The 19,015-nt window shown below is 34.3% G+C and overlaps 3 protein-coding genes across 5 annotated transcripts; 1 reads left to right on the top strand and 2 right to left on the bottom strand.

The window, feature by feature from the left end:
- Positions 1 to 8,704: 8,704 nt before the first annotated feature.
- On the bottom strand, positions 8,705 to 10,578 carry LOC105220072 (ubiquitin-40S ribosomal protein S27a). Of its 2 annotated transcripts, none has more exons than XM_011196475.3 (3): positions 10,449 to 10,578; positions 8,950 to 9,290; positions 8,705 to 8,891 (listed from the first exon to the last, which is right to left on the bottom strand). In XM_011196475.3, the coding sequence occupies exons 2-3, from the start codon at positions 9,268 to 9,270 to the stop codon at positions 8,742 to 8,744; spliced, it is 471 nt and encodes a 156-aa protein (XP_011194777.1). In that variant the 5' UTR covers positions 9,271 to 9,290; positions 10,449 to 10,578; the 3' UTR covers positions 8,705 to 8,741. The 2 variants fall into 2 exon arrangements, with proteins under 2 accessions (XP_011194777.1, XP_011194778.1); XM_011196476.3 differs by lacking the exon at positions 10,449 to 10,578 and adding an exon at positions 10,331 to 10,434.
- LOC105220071 (ribosome biogenesis protein NSA2 homolog) lies at positions 9,350 to 10,559 on the bottom strand. Of its 2 annotated transcripts, none has more exons than XM_029045592.2 (2): positions 10,449 to 10,559; positions 9,350 to 10,226 (listed from the first exon to the last, which is right to left on the bottom strand). In XM_029045592.2, exon 2 carries the CDS (start codon positions 10,206 to 10,208, stop codon positions 9,429 to 9,431), a length of 780 nt encoding a protein of 259 aa, XP_028901425.2. In that variant the 5' UTR covers positions 10,209 to 10,226; positions 10,449 to 10,559; the 3' UTR covers positions 9,350 to 9,428. The 2 variants fall into 2 exon arrangements, with proteins under 2 accessions (XP_028901425.2, XP_011194776.2); XM_011196474.3 differs by having other exon boundaries at positions 10,331 to 10,470.
- Positions 10,579 to 15,603: 5,025 nt separating the features above from the next.
- On the top strand, positions 15,604 to 17,027 carry LOC128920316 (uncharacterized). Its single transcript, XM_054227395.1, has 5 exons — positions 15,604 to 15,683; positions 15,754 to 15,956; positions 16,013 to 16,139; positions 16,203 to 16,485; positions 16,978 to 17,027. The coding sequence occupies exons 1-5, from the start codon at positions 15,660 to 15,662 to the stop codon at positions 17,025 to 17,027; spliced, it is 687 nt and encodes a 228-aa protein (XP_054083370.1). The 5' UTR covers positions 15,604 to 15,659.
- Positions 17,028 to 19,015: the final 1,988 nt, after the last annotated feature.

The following is a 19,015-nucleotide window of genomic DNA, read 5'->3' as shown; positions in this document are numbered from 1 at the left end:
AGGAAGGGCTAAGTTCGGGTGTAACCGAACATTTTATACTCTCGCAGTTTATTTATGTAATTTTATTAAGATAACACACAATTTGACCCATATATTCGTCATATATATTATATAAAGTCCATTGAAAGTTGGAAACCCTAATATTAGGTTAGAGGTCCTCATGTTCGATATATGGGGCCTTGAAAACATATGGTCCGATTTTGGCGATTTTTAGAATGGGGCTGCCACACTATAAACGTAGTATTTGTGCAAAGTTCTGCACCGATATCTTCACTAGTGCTTACTTTATATATTGTAAAGTAAACGATTCAGATCGTCTTTAAAGTTCTGGTATATAGGAAGTAGGCGTGGTTGTGAAGCGATTTGGCCAATTTTCACAACATATTATTGGGAGGTAAGGAAGCTATTACAAATCAAATTTCATTGAAATCGGTCGAGTAGTTCCTGAATTATGGTTTTTGACCCATAAGTGGGCGACGTCACGACCATTTTCCATTTTGTAAAAAATCTGAGTGCAACTTCCCTCTGCCATTTCTTATGTGAAATTTAGTGTTTCTGACGTTTTTCGTTAGTGAGTTAACCCACTTTTAGTAATTTTCAACCTAACCTTTGTATGGGAGGTGGGCGTGGTTATTATCCGATTTCAACTATTTTCATGGTGTGTGGTGGGGTACGTAAGAGAATCGACTGCAGAAAGTTTGGTTTATATAGCTTCATTGGTTTGCGAGATATATACAAATAACCGATTTGGGGGCGGGGCCACGCCCACTTCCCCAAAAAAATTACATCCAAATATGCCCCTTCCTAATGCGATATCATGTTCCAAATTTTATTTTCATAACTTTATTTATGGGTTAGTTATGACACTGTATAGGTTTTCGGTTTTCGCCATTTTGTGGGCGTGGCAGTGGACCGATTTTGCCCATTTTTGAAAGCAACCTCCTCAGGGTGCCAAGGAATGTGTGTTCCAAGTTTCATTAAGATATTTTAATTTTCACTCAAGTTATCGCTTGCACGGACAGACGGACAGACGGACGGACAGACATCCGGATTTCAAATCCACTCGTTATCCTGATCATGTATATGTATATAACCCCATATATAACTCTTATATTTCTTGGTGACACAAACAACCGTTAGGTGAACAAAACTATAATACTCTCTTTAGCAACTTTTGTTGCGAGAGTATAACAATAATGATACTCTTATTATTTAACAGAGTTGGTATTAAAACTTCCCATGCTTATAATATTGGTGGATAATCGCCAAATGGTGGAACAAATGTAGCAGCATCAACAAGTTATACATATTCATATTCACAATTACATCGGACTTTTGGAGTAGCACATTTATTTTCGACGTGCTAAACACAGTATCTCTTATGATGCCCTTGGAGTTACACAATGGATAATTAACAGAGCTCTAAAAACTACATTGAGGCACCGAAGTTTTTCATCTTGCTTCTGATTTGATTATGGAGGCATTATTGTGCTGAACTCACAATTTATCATTTTCAATAATGTGATTGTTAACTTATAAATTTTGAACGTACGCAATAGCACTCAATTTATTTATATAAAAGAAAAATATTGTTAAATTAGCATCTATATACAAATGAATGTACGAATATATGTAACAATCGTCATAGTAGTGAAATTTAATTTGTATTGTATAACAACACAAAAAAAAACAATACTTAAAACTTTTGAGAAATTGTAAATTATAAAAATTTAATAATTAATACTAACTTTGTTAAAGTTTACTTTCTACTAAAATGTTAATATTTAAAAATTAATATATAATAATTATTAAAAATGTATAATACCATACTAATTTTTAAATGTAAATACCTCATATAATTAAATAAATAAAAATAAAAATAAAACAATTTCAATTTTTCATTTTTAAGCGGAAAAGTTGGTGACCTATAGAATGAAGACCAATGAACCAAATTTAAGTAACGAAACGGTGACCCAACAAATGACCAATACCTGTGATTGAAAGGTTACCCTGAAAATGAGAAATCCAAAACAAAGAAAAATTAGAGCAGAAAGACATATGCAGCATTGGCACCAAAATCAATGAGAGAGAGCGAGCAAGATAATCACACCGACATGCCGTAAAAGAGGAGAAATAGTAAATTTTTCCTGCATAACCCAGCAAGTCATGGGTACTGAAACTCCAACACATTCAAAGAAATTTTAATAACAACACTACATACACACATACACAACATGTGCATAAACATTTAACTCAACTCTTCTCTCATACAGCACCCTGAATGATAGAAAGAAACAACCAAAGTTCTCGTGTTTGAACAAGTTTTGCTTTGAGCTATATCATGGCTGCTTGTGAAGTATTATTTTGTGTGTTTTATTTAATTCAGTGATCTGCAGCCTAATTAAAGTTTAAATTTTTGAAGCACGCATTTTTAAATAAGTAAAACGTAAAATAAAAGTTTTCTAAAGCCAAAATATGGAATTGAAGAGGGTGATACAAAAATACTTCATTGCACTGTCAATTCGAAGCACGCAATAGAAGCTACGCCAACAATGGTCAACATCAATGGCGAAACCATTTAATACGTAAATAATTGTTGAATATAATAATATTATCTTGCCTTAAATTCTAATTAATTTTCCACACAGATATTTCAAACCTCATATGGCGCGTTAAAGGTACGCAAACTTATTGGTGTCACTTATTGTAGCAGCGTAGAACTTTCGAAGCGATGGAATATGTGCTGCAAGCAAATCCAAAACTATGGACGCAAACGCTGCTACATGGAACACAAATCATTTACACACCAGATATTACGTTTAATGTCACTTTTTTGCGTGCAATTAATTGGAGAATTGGAACGACATGGTTTAGGTGCTTTTGAAATCGTTTATTATCACGACGTGTGTCAACTGGGTTTTGCCAATGAGCTAGAGGGCAAAGCAGTTTCAGTATCTTTGAGCTTACCGGCACTTGGCCGTCCCATTAGCAGCTAAAACACAGAAATTAAAGGGTAAATTTAAGTGAATGTTTGTGCTCATAGAAATTTAAAAACTTTTTGTATGTTTAATTAGGAGGACTTTTTTGATTCGCTTTCACCTTGTATTGAGGAACCATAACGTTGTTGTATCGCTTTACAAGGACATAAATTCACCGAAATTAGTTCAATGGAAATACTACAGCAAGAGCATGGATGTTAAGACTTGAACGGTGCCGTGTTAGATTTGGAATTCCTGAAACATAAGGTAATTATTACCAACTTTTATTACAAACTTTATAAAAATTCATATTTTACTTTATATTTTATAGAAACCCTCCTCCCAGAAATTGGATGAATCTAGTACTAGTGAAATTAATGAAAGAACAGATCTTTTAACAACTCCTAAAAAAACCAAAAGAGTCCTCACATAATGTGCGCAGCTTACACTTCCAGACCGCACGGGGTATTTGACATTTTCCACTCTTCCTCCAGCCTTTGTCCGATAGCAAAAACTGTTCAAATATTCATTTTCACCCACTTTATACATATGTATGTATATAGTGTAGTACGATAATATATGTATAAAGTAAATATAATAATAAACAACAAAATGGCATGATATTTTCAATAAATATGTAATATAATTAATGATTTTGTTATTAAATTCTCATTTGGGATTTTGGTAGAACTAACCGAAAACAGAAGGTATAGTTTCTGGGCTGTTGTGGGTCGCAGTACTGAAAGTGCACGTGGAGTTTTCGTTCGCAGTTTTGGGTCTTTCATCCGTGATTGTACCAATACCATTCCCCAAATTGTGCAAGAGGTATATGATGAATTTAATGTGCAAGAAAGGGATGAACGATCACACGTACACTATAGTTTCGGGTACTTTTGTCAATTCGCCCTTAAGAATGGCATAGAAACTTTCATTGAAACTGCGGATACCGCTCCCTGGCATTTCACCGGAGAATTCGCCGGTACCTGTCTTGCAGGGTTGGTATTCTTGAAGTATATCGTAACGCCTACGATAAGTTTTCGAAATTTGTCTACATATTTTATATAGTATACTTTTAGGCGCTCTCTTCCCATATAAAAATTTCTTTCTTGTGTAACGAGACAAATTTTTAAAGCAGTCCTTAATGTATTTTATGCTATTTAATGTGCAAGAAAGGGATGAACGATCACACGTACACTATAGTTTCGGGTACTTTTGTCAATTCGCCCTTAGGAATGGCATAGAAACTTTCATTGAAACTGCGGATACCGCTCCCTGGCATTTCACCGGAGAATTCGCCGGTACCTGTCTTGCAGGGTTGGTATTCTTGAAGTATATCGTAACGCCTACGATAAGTTTTCGAAATTTGTCTACATATTTTATATAGTATACTTTTAGGCGCTCTCTTCCCATATAAAAATTTCTTTCTTGTGTAACGAGACAAATTTTTAAAGCAGTCCTTAATGGATTTTATGCTATTCTCTATTTACTCTAAACAACGTTATCACTGTAATTATTGTACTTACGTACAACAATGTTAGTCTTCCATCTTTATTTGATTTTTTAAAAGAAGTAGTTGTGACATCTGCGTCCTCCTAACTTTCTTCTAAAATATATTATGCTTCCAGCGTCTCATGCTCCTCCAGGCCCAAGAAATCGAAATTTAAAGGAAATTTATCCCTTTTCTAAAGTCCTTGGCATATGCAGGATATTTTTCCATTTCAGAAATTAAAATTTCAAACTGTTTCCGATTTGGAATTTCCATCTTCACTTTAAATATTCCTTCAAACAACCGCGTCGTTCTATGTTGAAATTTCTTCCAAAAAAATATGTAATCGGCTGAGGCTCTTTGAGAAAATTTTTTCGTTATTTCGAAGTTGCCCAGCTTTATATTTATTTTTGTTAGTCTGGTTTTGTCTCTTGTCTCTTAAATACCGATTTTAAACATAATTTAGTCCATCATCAGTAATTATTTACATAAATACTTCCAAATGGTTTATAGTTTTTTTAATAGATTTTTTCTATATAGAATTCGACCAAAATTTTCGATTTTGCGGATTCAATGATTTCGTAATTAGCGACATCTATTAGCCGCGGAATGTATTTTTTCGGGTCGTTACGTGAGTTCAATGTGATCGTAAACCATATTTCGATCAAAACGGATTCAATGATTAGGCCCAATAATTATATTTTTCCAAAGCGTTTATCGGCAAATCAAAATAAATTTTAGCAAAATATCTCACATTGTCAAATGTGTTGCATTTGTTGTTGTATTACACATATTTCTCTCGCTGTCGGCCATTTTTGTTTACATTTTCATTTGACATTTCTCCTCTTCTTCGCAAAATTATCGATAAACCTAAGAATAGCACCGAATATCTAGTTGTATAAAACGATATAATTTTTATAATCTCGGATTATCCAGAGATGAATTTTGTATGGGAAATCTCGTTTCTTAATTACAGATTATCGAGTTAAGCTCGTAAATGGAGATAATCTCGTTATATGTAAACATAGTATTATCTCAGTTAACTCCGTTTGCTAATGCCCGGTTTCACAGTCCGTGCTTAAGTTTTGCTTAAGATAAAACAGAAATATTGGTTTTCACAGTTCTAACTTAAGTTATGCTTAAGTACTGAAAATGGGAGACTTAAGCAGTGCTTAAATAACAACTGAGTTTTGTTTTGAATATTGACTTATTTGTCAAAATAATGACGAATAATTTTTGTTTTGTTGAAACAATTTTGGAATTGCTTGCATTCGATGAGGGTTATATTCTTTCCTGCGAGCCCCCGCTCGCTTGCCGTAATATTCTTATTGTTTCCATCCATTTCCAATGTCTATTTGCATCGCAAATTTATTTTTCATCAACAATAATTTCAATTTGTCAAACATATATTTTTAGATGGCATTTGTAAACAAATGTTTTCATTGTGCTGCCATATATCATAATTAAATTTTATAGAAAAAAAGCATTGACTGTGAAAGGCAAATGACTACTCAGTCAACAACAATGCTTAGTTAAGATTTTTTTTGGGCACAACTTAAGTACGAACTGTGAAACCGGGCATAACTCCCATTTAATCCTCAAAACTTAACTATTGTCATAATAGTAACAATCGGCCCTATTTTCTATGTCGTTTCGTTTCTAAATTCGTATTTTTTAAGTATATCGCAAGAAAAGTTATCGAAATGTTTATACATATTTTATATACTATACTTTAAGGCGCTCTTTTTCCAATAAAAACTTCTTGTTATGTAACGAGGCACATCTTTAAAGCAGCCCTTAATGGATTTGATGCTATTCTTTATTGACTCTTAACAGCGGTATCACTGTACTTGGTGCTTACGTTTATTTGAGTCTTCTTTTTTGATTTTATTGAAGATATGTTGGAAAGATAGGTATATGAGTGCTGGCGTGAATACCAAAAGAAGTAGTGGTGACATCTGCGTCCTTTAAACTTTCTTCTAAAAACAGTGATACTTCCAGCGTCTCATGCTCCTTGCTTCAGGCTAATCCGACTACTCTACCTGGTGGTCCAGCTAATAATCTAAAGGAGACAGTGTTATCTGTTTTTTAACTCTCTGTACCATTTTTTCTTCGTTTTGAATTTTAAGATCTTTCGTATCTTAAATATGTATGTGATTGGCGTTTCAACCGTTTAGCCGGTTATAGCCGAATCGACGATAGTGCGCCACCTGTCTCTCTCCTTCGCAGTTCGGCGCCAGTTGGAGATCCCAAGTGTAACCAGGTCGCTCTCCACCTGGTCCCTCCAACGGAGTGGAGGCCTTCCCCTTCCTCGGCTTCCTCCGGCGGGTACTGCATCGAACACTTTCAGGGCTGGAGTGTTTTCGTCCATTCGGACAACATGACCTATCCAGCGTAGCCGCTGTCTTTTTATTCGCTGAACTATGTCAATGTCGTCGTATAACTCGTACAGCTCATCGTTCCATCGTCTGCGGTATTCGCCGTTGCCAATGTTCTGAGGACCATAAATCTTGCGCAAAATTTTCCTCTCGAAAACTCCTAGTGTCGTCTCATCTGATGTTGACATCGTCCAAGCTTCTGCACCGTAAAGCAGGACGGGAATGATAAGCGACTTGTAGAGCTTGATTTTGGTTCGTCGAGAGAGGACTTTACTGTTCAATTGCCTACTCAGTCCAAAGTAGCACCTGTTGGCAAGAGTTATTCTGCGCTGGATTTCGAGGCTGACATTGTTCGTGTTGTTGATGCTGGTTCCCAGGTATACGAAATTATCTACGACCTCGAAGTTATGACTGTCAACAGTGACGTGGGAGCCAAGACGCGAATGCGCCGACTGTTTGTTTGATGAAAATAAATATAGTCTTCAATATTACTGCCAACCATCTCCGACGCGAGATGGCGGTGCGAATGGATTTAGTTTTTTGGAAATATCTCTCCAGAAAAATCGAAATTTAAAGGTTTCATCCCTTTTTCTCTCTGGCATATGCTGGATATTTTTCCGGCACGATTTTAGTTACTGGGGCGTCGGAATCATTGAATCCGTATCGAAAATAAAATTTACGATCACATTGAACTCACTTATCGACCGAAAAAATACATTCCGCTACTAATAGATGTCGCTAATTACGAAATCATTGAATCCGCAATATCGAAAATTTTGGTGGAAATCTATCCGCTGATGAGTGAGTTGCGGAAATGTAAAAGAAGTAAACCATTGGAAGTTATTATGTAAACAATTGCTGATGACGGACTAAATTATATGTGAAATGGGTATTTTAGAGACAAGAGCCAAAAACAGACTAACAAAAATAAATTAAAGATGTTTAAAAGCGATATAAAGTTGCCCACACGAAATAGCGAAAGAATTTTCTTAAAGAACCTCAGGAGAATTAAACATTTTTATGGAAGAAATTTCACAATCCTTAATTGTCAGTTTTAATTTTTTTTTAACAAATCAAAAAAGCACAGACACTTTATCAAATTTGTCGCATTTGTCGATAAAACAGTTTAACGTTCTCACTTTGTGGTTAAGCAGTTTATCGACGGATTCAATGATTGCATGCACATTTTCGATCGAAAATCTATATCGTATCGAAATCGAATTCGCTACGGATTCAATGATTAGGCACCGTTTACGTGATATTCGATAGCGGTTATTTTTTTGAAGCGCGGGGGAAGGCCTCCATTACAGAAAGTGGTTCTACGCGAAAGGACTTTCCATAACGGCAAGGGGAATAGGGGGGCGAATATTTATATTCTTGAATATTTGATTTGTTTTACATTTTTCAATTCAGTCCGTTTTGATAGTAAAATACCAACAGAACCAATAAAAAATATAACTTTATGTTATAAATAAAATTATGCAACTATCACATTTTATGTTTTCTCTTATTTTTAAAATGTGCTTTTAAGGTGTGTATTCGTAATATCACATCACAATATTGATTCGAACACAAGCCAAAATAAAATCAAAATTCAACGTTGTATTGGTTTATGTACTGATTTCGACAACTATCAACACAGATAGGACAAATAAGCTTTAAGCGACTGTTCCCACTATTTACCCTAAACTAGAAAAATATATTCACTTGTGTACTAATAAAATCCAGTCTTATTGCAATTGCAGTTGATAATCACAGCATTTTTCATGTGATCATATCATGCAATTAGATAAGCTTTTGTTGTTTTTATAAAACAACAAATTAAACTGGTTAAACTCTAGTTGAATGTGAGAAACACTAACTTCTTATATATTGTTTTAACACACTTGTTAGAAACTTTTATTTATCTTCTGGTTTAGAAAATACGAATGTTAATTGGCATTTTCCGCAGTAATGGCGATCTTCATGAGCTGCCATGAAAACACCAGCTCCACAGTTTTCACCTGGGCATTCCCGACGTAGACGGTGTATTTTTCCGTTTTCATCAACCTAGATGATCAATATATGTTTTAAATAATATGTTATATTGCAACTTATTTAGTCATACCTTGTAATATTTCAACACAGCTAGCTTAACCTTCTTCCTCTTGTGTTTAATCTTTTTTGGGGTGGAGTAGTTCTTCTTCTTACGTTTCTTAGCACCACCTCTAAGACGAAGGACTAAGTGTAATGTAGACTCCTTCTGAATGTTGTAGTCTGCCAATGTGCGACCATCCTCCAATTGTTTTCCGGCAAAAATTAAACGCTGTTGATCTGGTGGAATCCCTTCCTTATCTTGGATTTTGGCTTTAACATGTTCGATAGTATCCGAAGGTTCAACCTCAAGAGTGATGGTTTTACCCGTAAGGGTTTTTACGAAAATTTGCATTGCAGAACAATCTTACAAACCTAATAAAAAAGGAAATGATCTAGAAAATACGTAACTTCTAAAATAAAATGTACATAAATTTTAAAGAAATAATTTTATCCTCTTGTTTATTAAATTGACACAATAATGGTACTTTAGGTAAGAAACGAAATTCTAATTTATACGAGTAATACGGCATTGATAACACCATCATTTTCTGGATTGTTTGTTACTTGTGCATATTTTCCCCAAACAACTTTTCCAGTTTGCGTAACAAGTCCCAAATCTGAAATATTCACTTCGATGACTGTTCCTTTTGTAATAACTCCTAATGATGTTAACATAGGAGAGCTGGGATTCTTCTTAACTCCAATGATAGGAAGATAAAATGTCGTCTTAAGTTCTGGGTGTGTTACATGAGCTTTATTCATTCTTAATCCCATCGGACGTATAAATCTCTCAAATTTAGTAGGTTTTCTGGTGAAATTTTCCCCAACGAATGTTACTTTTGTTACCATACGTTTCCAAGATTTTCGTTTTGTTTTGCCAGTTTTCAACTCTTTAAATACTTCCGCATCAGATTGGGCCCGAACTTTTGGAAGAGGTACGTCCCATTTGCCGGCTTTTTCCTTTCTTTTCTGCTTGATCATATTAGAAAGAATTTTGGCATTAGCTTGTTGGCCTCTGTCCAACAGATAATGGGGGAGAGCACCCTCTTCAATTTTTTCATCCTCTTTTTTGCATTTCTTTTCTTGATGTGCTTTAATTTTCTTTGATATCTGTATTTTTTCATTTCTACGTTCTTTATTGAAGAGTTTGGCTTTAATACCACGCAACTTCTGTGCTTTTCGTGCCCTTTCCTTAGGGAGTCGAGCTTCTTTTTTTCTCTTACGTTCCTCATAATCTAATCGCCTACCATAAAGTTTAAGGTGGCGTTCCATATATTCATTTTGAGGCATGATGAATTACCTTAGAACCTAAAAATTGAGAACAACATGTAACAACACCCGATAATATAAGGATGCATCTCTTTGCAGAACCCTGCGTATATTTCATATCGGCTCTTGTTTCGAAAACTTACCAAAACTTTTTCAATGCCTTTAAATTTCTATTGCACCTTGTTGACAATTAAACACTAGTTCTCAAACACCCTAAACACTATTTGAGAACTTAAAACTATTTTTCTAAGAGGAACTCACCCATATACGTAAAGCCCACGATACAAAAAGGAAGCGCTTCATAAATATACAGGAAATAATGTTTGGCATTACACTATTTTACAAACGCATTCGGATTGCGTTTGCGGAAATGTGTATTAATTGATATAACTATGGTAACCATGCTTACTACAAATCATTATTATATTACACTACACGTATTACTTGTTTACGAATATTTTGTACTAGCAGGCCCGGCGAACTTCGTACCGCCTTTGCGTAAATTTGGTGCACTACTGTATTTTGTATAGCTGACCTATCTTATGTATGCGTACCTATTCAATTTGAACTGGAATCTATAATATCCTCCATATAAAAATGAATACTTATTACAAATTGTTTGTATGGGAGATTAGAAAGGTGTGAATTTTTGGCATTTTCAGGCATTTTTTTCTCTCCGTAAGAAACATTTTCAAACCCCCTGGAATACCCACAAAAAAGAATCAGCCAAATCGGTCAAGCCGGTTTCATGCTATGTCGTGACAACGGAAAACGGGTTTAATTTTTCGTTTTTGTGGCTAAGGTATACATTAAATTTGTAAATTTTTCAATGCAGAGAAAAAATTCTTACGCATAAAGACGAAAACGTTATACCTTCTTCAAAGTCGAGGTTGATTTATGTTAAACAGCATGATAACATCTAACACTTCTTTTAATTGCAAGTGAGTAGGGATAATCCAGCAATTTTAAATAGTCTGTGAGATAATTGAATACGTCATCCTGGTTTGTAGCTGTGTCAACTCTCCTGAAATTCTAAATTGTCGCATTAATATCGAAGAGATTCTTGTTTTTTACCACCAATATAGGTCATTCAAGCAGTCATTTATGGTTATCATATTGGTTATCATATGGTTTCATGTCAGGAAAAACACGACAATGTCAATGAAGTGACAGAAATATGTTGGAAATATTATTAATCCATTGAGGTGTCAACTGGGACCCTACCATTTCCAACTGCTTCTACAATCGCAATTTGATATTGTTGCAAAATTAGTGGTATGTTAGTTGTTTATTGGCGAATCTTTATGTGTCGCCATAAAGTAGATGATTTTAATCATGCGATTATCCAGGAATAATTGGAAGAGTCTGGCGTAAATCATCTGCCAACAGAATCATGGCTCCACCACAAAAGTTTTGGTTGTCGCGTAAATCTTTTGAAGTCCTTCGCAGTGCCTCCAGCGACTTCATGAATATCTGGAAAATCTTCGCTATAGCGTTACTTTTGACGATTTTGCAGACTGGTGTTTCTTCGATTTGCAATTTAGGAATAATTTCAAGGCCGAATGTGACGTTGGTTTGCCTACTAACAGTTGCCATGTTGCCCCTATTCCCGTTAACATTAGTGGTGAAAATGAGAGAAATTGGTTCAGGAATTACATCAGCCCTCATATACTATATATGATAATTTTATATTGGACTTTATGCCGAATATATGGGTCAAATTGTGTGTTTTCTTAAAAAAATTAATGTTCGGTTGCACTTAGCCTTTCCTTATTTGTTACAAATTGTTTAGGGCTATCGACACAACCTTATACAGTTAAACACTGACAAAAATATTTCAACAAAGCAACAATGACAACCTTCAAAATGTTATTATTTTTTGTTTTATTTTTTCATATTTTTGTTGTCAATTCAAATAAAATGCTCTTTTTATTATCTTCCTCGCAATTTTTCCATATTTACTTAATTTCTAAACCTTTCCTGCCCTTCCCCAAATATTTCAAGACTTCAATTAGCCAGATCGGTTTGGCCGTTCTCGACTTTTTGCGAGACTAACGAACACCAATTCATTTTTATATCTATAGATTAGAAATTGTTTGTATGAGAATTTAAAAAAGTGTGGATTTTAGACTTTTTCAGGACCTTATACTTCAAGGAATATTGCAAAAAAAGAATTAGCGAAATCGGTTCAGCTGTTCTCGAGATATGCTCTTAGCAACACATTTTGCGATTCATTTTTAATTAATTTCTCTTAAATGCGTTTTTTAATACTTCACTATTTAATTTTTTATAATTTTCCAACATACAAACCTTGTCCTAACAATAAAGAATTCATAAAACCAAGAATCATCGGATTTGGTGCAATCGTTCGAAAGTTATGGGCGTACCTACATTTCGAAGATCCATTTTTATTTATATAGAAGAAGAAGATATGTAGATGTGTTTTGTTAGAAAAAAGTACAAAGACAATAAGAAAAGCAATTCAAGCAACGGTGCGTTGCTGCAAAATAAGTAACTGTAAAACAGAGTAAATATAGTTGACACTGTATTTACATATCTACATACATGCATACATACGGCAATTTATGCGAGCATTTGATTGTGCTGTTTAGCGTTATTTCACTTGTTCTGCGATCATTTATATATGCAAACTTTACTTCATTACGTTATCCTGGAAAAGATGTGCAGAGATGGAAGAGAGAGAGTGCGTGCCGCAAACGATAAAGAGCACACGCACACACACAAAGCGCGCTTCGCTGTAGACTGCGTTTGGTGAACGAAAAACCTTATGCTTGCAATATTTTTGATTTTTCAAAAACTTCAACCCGAAAGAAAAAGGATATGATTTCGGAAAATTAAAAAAATAAGTATGTCACTCGCGAGCCTAGAGCAAATGCTTTATTTAAAAAAAAATTTTAAAAATCGCTTCAGAAGTTTAGGAGATTAGCCGTTACAAACATTTTTCATATAAGCGATTTTATATAATTAGTATAGATATTTCTCAAATTAATTTCACACATTTTACAGCGCTTCAATGTGCGCTTTAATTCCATTTCTTTTATTTTTGTATACTTTCGCAACATTTTGCAAAGAGAATAATATATAGTTAATAATAATTTTGTTAGCTTTGTATGTAACACCCAAAACAAAACGATTTAGATAAAGAGTTATATATACCAAAATGATAAGGATGACGAGTGAAGATCAAATCCGGACAAGCCATAAGTTTTCAAGGCCCCATATATTGAACATGAGGACCTCAGAGCTTCTAATAATTTTTTTACCGAAAATATTGGTATGTCTCTCAGGTATTGTGAGAATGTCTCCGCATCTTCGATAAAGTGGAAAATTCGAATTTTATATAATATTAGCTGCCATCGAATGGTCACTTCTCTGCTTGCTAATTTGGGCGCTGCTCGCCTGTTACAAATTTTACATGTGAAAGCAACAACAAAGTTATCTAGTTGAGTTCGTGCAGGAGAGTATGCGAGTTAGTTTTACACATTGCACAAATTTGAAATTGAAAATGACAGGCGAAGATAAATCGTAAGTATTTTTATATTGATTTTATTGAATAAAAGACTTTAATAAAAATTAAAGTTGTTGCAATAAACGTAAGACATGGACGGTGATTGAAGAGTTCAGTGCGGCCAAGTATAGAAAATTCGATTTCAGTGCTGCCAGTTCGTTTGAAAATTTGGAAAGTTTGATCGATTGGCTTGTCTATAGCAGTTAGCCAATCGATGACAGCTATTGTTTGTAAATATTGAACGCTAAACAAGAAGTTGTCCATAATTTTCGCAAAAGTAGTTGTGTGTAAAAAAGTGTAAGAGCAATTCATATATTTGTTTGGAGATTCTATGAATAAATTTCTTTGCATTTACATACATATCATAGGTGTCTTCGATTTGCAAAGCATTGGAGAGAAGACAATGGAACACACTTTGTTAGCAACATTGCGCTATAATTCCTTCCTAGGCATTCGCATTAGTGTTGCACCATTTTCTTTGGTGGCGAAAAACTTAAATCTGTGTAAAAAATGTTTTTTTAGCACTTAGTTTCTAGCTGCGTCCATTTATCCAAATGTTTATTTAATCCGTTGTAACGTCTTTTATTTTATAGTTAAAAATAAAAAAATATATATTTGTATTATCCTTTTTGTCAATAATTTGTCCTATGAGCCATTTCTACTATTGTGAATGGCCTAAATATGTAAAATAAAATTTGGTAGCACTATTGGCTTATTTTGTATGAAAGAATTGGTCAACATAATTATGTTGGCTTGTCATAAGCTATCATAGCTTGCGTATTGAACTAGAGGCATTGCCAGTTCATCGAGTTTTTTCATTCACAAAAGTTATGGTTTTTTCCCCCAGTTTGACAGATAAAAATGTGAACAAACCAAAATTTTAAATTCTATCGATGTGCAAAATGGCATATAAAAACTTTATCCATATTTATATTGACCATCCGGGATCTAATAATGATTGTTGATTCCTTAAAAGATCAGAATATTATAGAAAAACGGTAAACAAACAGAAATTTGATTTTTAACTTCAACCGTTTTTTTCTTTCATAAATTACATTTCAGCTGAGAGTTCGGGCTCGCATTGCCCATACAATTCATTTTTAAGCGAAGATATGAAATAATACCCCTGAGAGACGACAACGTTAATTCGGGTTAACTGCTTTAATCGGGGTTAATTCGAGAGTTATCTCAGTTAACTCCGTTTGCTAAGACCCCTTTCACACAGGCAATTTTTGTCGCGGCAATTCTTAGTTTTATAGGAGAGGGGGCGACGAGGAGAGGAGAATCGCGCCGAGTCTGCTGTGTTCAGGCAACACGCTTTGTGTTCTTATTCGTAACAGTTTGCTGCTACGTAACAGTGTTGCATTTGCACACATTTTAAAATTAATGTTTACAATATATTTGAAAATTTGAATTTAATCATTTAATTTTGTAAGTAATTTGCAAATACATATAGAAATATGCATAATATAATTAAAATGTGCTAGAAAATTGAGAATAACAATAAAAATTAGTTAATGAAATATATTTCTTTGCTTGGAAACGATGCGTACAAGAAGTTGAGAAAATTATATGAAAGAGAATGACAGAAAAACACGAACAGAGTTGTCGAACAAGAATTTCTCGTGTGAACGCAAGGGGCGACAGCAAAAAAGAATCGCCCGAGAATTAGCAACAGAAGTTGCCTGTGTGAAAGTGGACTAACTCCCATCTAATCCTCAAAATTTATAGCCTAGACAGACGACATCGCTAATTTGCATTAGCGGCGATGATTTGCTTTAACTCGCGCATTAATTCATTTTAAAGCAAATTAGTAATGCACAAAAATTTCGTGCATTTAGCTGAATTTACCACATTTGTGCTGGCAATGCTGCCCAAAACTGCCCAATTTTTGCTATTGTGAATGTTAATTGATAGAAAGAAGAAGAAGAAAACGTCAACAAATGATAGAAAGGAAAGCGTTAGAGGTAAGAAGTTTTAAATTTCTTTTTCAATTATGTGCAAGTTTATTGACAAAATCAAATTTTAATATTTTAGAAGATGGCAGAAATTAAGCAGCGAGTGGTTTGGACTAGCACTGATGAATGTGTGTTAATTGACTTGTGGCGTGAGCGGGCCGATGATTTAAGACGTGCCAAGCGCAATTTGCATATATATGCCGATATATCTGTGCAAATGGCACATAAATTTACTCCGAAGGAAGTCCATATTAAAATTAGAAACTTATCACAAAGATACAGGTATACTATGCTATTATAAAACATTTTTAACATTATTAACCTTTGTGAAATTGTAGAGAAGAAAAGAAGAAAACTGGCCCATCGGGGGGCAGCCCATCGACGTGGAAATATTTTGATGCGGTGCATCAAATCATAGGGCTGACTGCAGCCAATAATGCAGAAATTTATGAATCATTAACTGTGGTAAGCTTAAATTTCATCTTTTTATTTCTTTATCGTATTAACTTAAAACAATTTTTTCTTTAGGACATATCGTCATCAACATTGCTGCCGTTACCGCCATCTGTACCTGCAGCATCACCAGTAACAATGTCCCCGGAGCCGTTGTCGCCAGTAATACCATCGACCAGCTCGCCATTGTTGTCGCCACTGGATACCTCGTCCACATCCATGAGCACTTCTAAAAAGAGAAATTATATGGGTGAATTGGTGAAAGTGGCAAAACAACAACATGAATTGCTTAAGGTAGTGGTGGAAGATGGAAGAGATTTAAAAGAAAGAATCATTAATTGTATTGAAGAACAAAATAGTTCTACAAAAGAATTTATAAGTATTTTTACAAATTTGTTGGAAAAAATGTAAATATTATATTTATTTTGTATACTATTAGTAGTTATTTATTTTTATTATTATTAATATAAATGTAACTGAATTAAATGTTAATTTAAAAAGGAAATATTAAATATTTAAAATAAAATGAAATGAATTAAAATGTAATGTAATAAATTGAATTTATTAATAATAAAAATAAATTTAAAAAAAGGAAATTTGAAATGAAAAATAAAATAGCTACCGTGGTATGTAACATAATTTGTACCGTTTTGAAATCTCATTGCTATGGCATTCCTAACCGCTGTCGCAGTTTGGTCATTTTCTCCTAATCTTGTTGTGTGATTGGGTTGATGTCTTCTTTCATCTTCTGCTGCTTCTTGTATCCATGCGGGAAAAACTTCATCGTTCTCAATCTTTAGAAAATTATGCAAAATGCAACATGCTCTAATTATAATATTAACATTTTTAGGAGCAACTTGCAAGCCTCTTCCAACTTTACGGAAGCGCGCTTTAAGTTGACCAAAGGCATTTTCGATCACTCGGCGACATTTGGACAGTCGATAATTAAAGTGCTTTTCAACAGGCGATTGATTAACCCCATATGGATATGGTTTCATCATATGATGTGATAAACGAAAAGCTGAGTCGCCAATAAGAAGCACAGGTACATTGATGCCTTCAATTATTTCGCTATTTTCCTTAAAAATACGAGCGTGTTCATGAAATTTCTTAAGTGAACTCCTCTCAAATATGTACGAGTCATTATTTCTCCCAGTGGATCCTATGTTTATGTACGTGAACTTTGATCTGCAAGTTATAAGAAATGTAAACACATGTGTATGAGAATCAATACAGTCATAAATTTACCTCTGATCACAGCTTGCCAACAAAATGACTGAATACCAGCCTTTATAATTGTAATAGTCTATGGCTTCCACTTTTTTGGGTTGCACTTCGATGTGGCAGCCATCAACAGCACCAAAGCATTGTGGGAACCCCATCAGTTTGAAACCTTCTACAATTCTTCTTAATTCTTGCGGATGTGGGGGGTATGCATTAATGCAATCCGAAAGAGTACCACATACTTCATGACAAAAATCGATCACAATTTCTCCAACTGTGCTGCGCCCAACGCCAAACAAACTAGCAACAGTCCTATATTCCGCTGCCGAACCCAAAGAAAAGAGTGCTATAGCTACTCTTTTTTCAAGTGAGATACAGCGCCTCATGTTGCTATCCATTTTTCCAATACTCTTTACCTTTTCGCACACTTTTTTGAATGCCCTTCTATCTAGCCGAAAATTTTCTTTGAACCTTGAGTCATCCATGGTTGGGACATCGAGCTCCCAAAATATACCACCTCGATCCTTAAAATATGCAATTTTTGATTTCAATCCCAAATTGAAATAACTATTTACTTACGAATTTCCAAATATGTCGATGGTGCTCCTGAGCGAATACAAGTCCAGCATGTATGATTTCGTTAAAATCCACTATTGCTTTTAATTGCACTTCATTATCTTGTAATGTATTTAATAACAATTTAATTCTTTCATTAAATTTCTTTTTGTTTTCCAAAAATACCAAAATTGCCATTAATAACTCTTTTTTATCCATTTTTATTTCACGTTTGTAATAAATAAACAAATTTCTCAATCAGCTGTATAAATGCACAAAATTTGTCGTCTGTCACTATAAAATTTCAATGCGCATTATCATTTCTTAATGCCAATTAATTTTGTTCGTCTGTCTAGGCTATTAGAAAGTTTGTGGAAGTTTGTGGCTTTTTCGTTGGCAACGTTGTTAAACATGGCCACTTTTAACCTATTGTGAATGGAAATATGCAATACTGACAGCTGTTTTTCAAATAAATGAAAACAAAAACATACGCATGCAATAAAATGGAAGTTCTAATAATAACTTATTTATGTATATTTTTTAGTAATTAGTGATTTTGTACTAATTGTGCGGCTAACAACCGCAATATTTGCTTTCTATCCAATTTTAGTTTACCAAAATGAAAATATTATTGCCAATCAGCTGTTATGGGAGTTCATAACTCGCTTTGCTGCCGTCTGTCACCTACATATGTGGAACTGATTAAAAGCTCAGTTAATCCTAATTAACTTTGCCGTCTGACTATGCATTTTATTTGTCCATGATTTCGCTATTAGCTGGTGGCGGTCAAATAAAACACGCCTATAGTATTTGTGTAAAGTTTTATTCCGCTATCGTCATCGGTTCCTTATGTATACAACTATAACCCACATGTTCTCAGAAAAATCACTAAAAGAGAAATAGAAAATCTTGTAAACGAAAAAAGGAATGCTAGACGAGAATGGCATATAATCGCACCCCTTCCTTACAGCTTCAATTAAAATGTTTTGTACATATATATATATATCAAGGGAGTCGAGACACTTTTGCAACTCTTAGAAAAGCATAAAAATGTCACCGAATGCAAGTAATTCCACATTTTCTTTTTGAGCAAACAATTTCTTAACTTG

The sequence above is a fragment of the Zeugodacus cucurbitae genome, chromosome 3 (assembly GCF_028554725.1).
Source record: "Zeugodacus cucurbitae isolate PBARC_wt_2022May chromosome 3, idZeuCucr1.2, whole genome shotgun sequence".
Classification (NCBI taxonomy): Eukaryota; Metazoa; Arthropoda; class Insecta; order Diptera; family Tephritidae; genus Zeugodacus; species Zeugodacus cucurbitae.
Note: the sequence above shows the minus strand (reverse complement) of the source record. Positions and strands in the feature narration are given on the sequence as shown.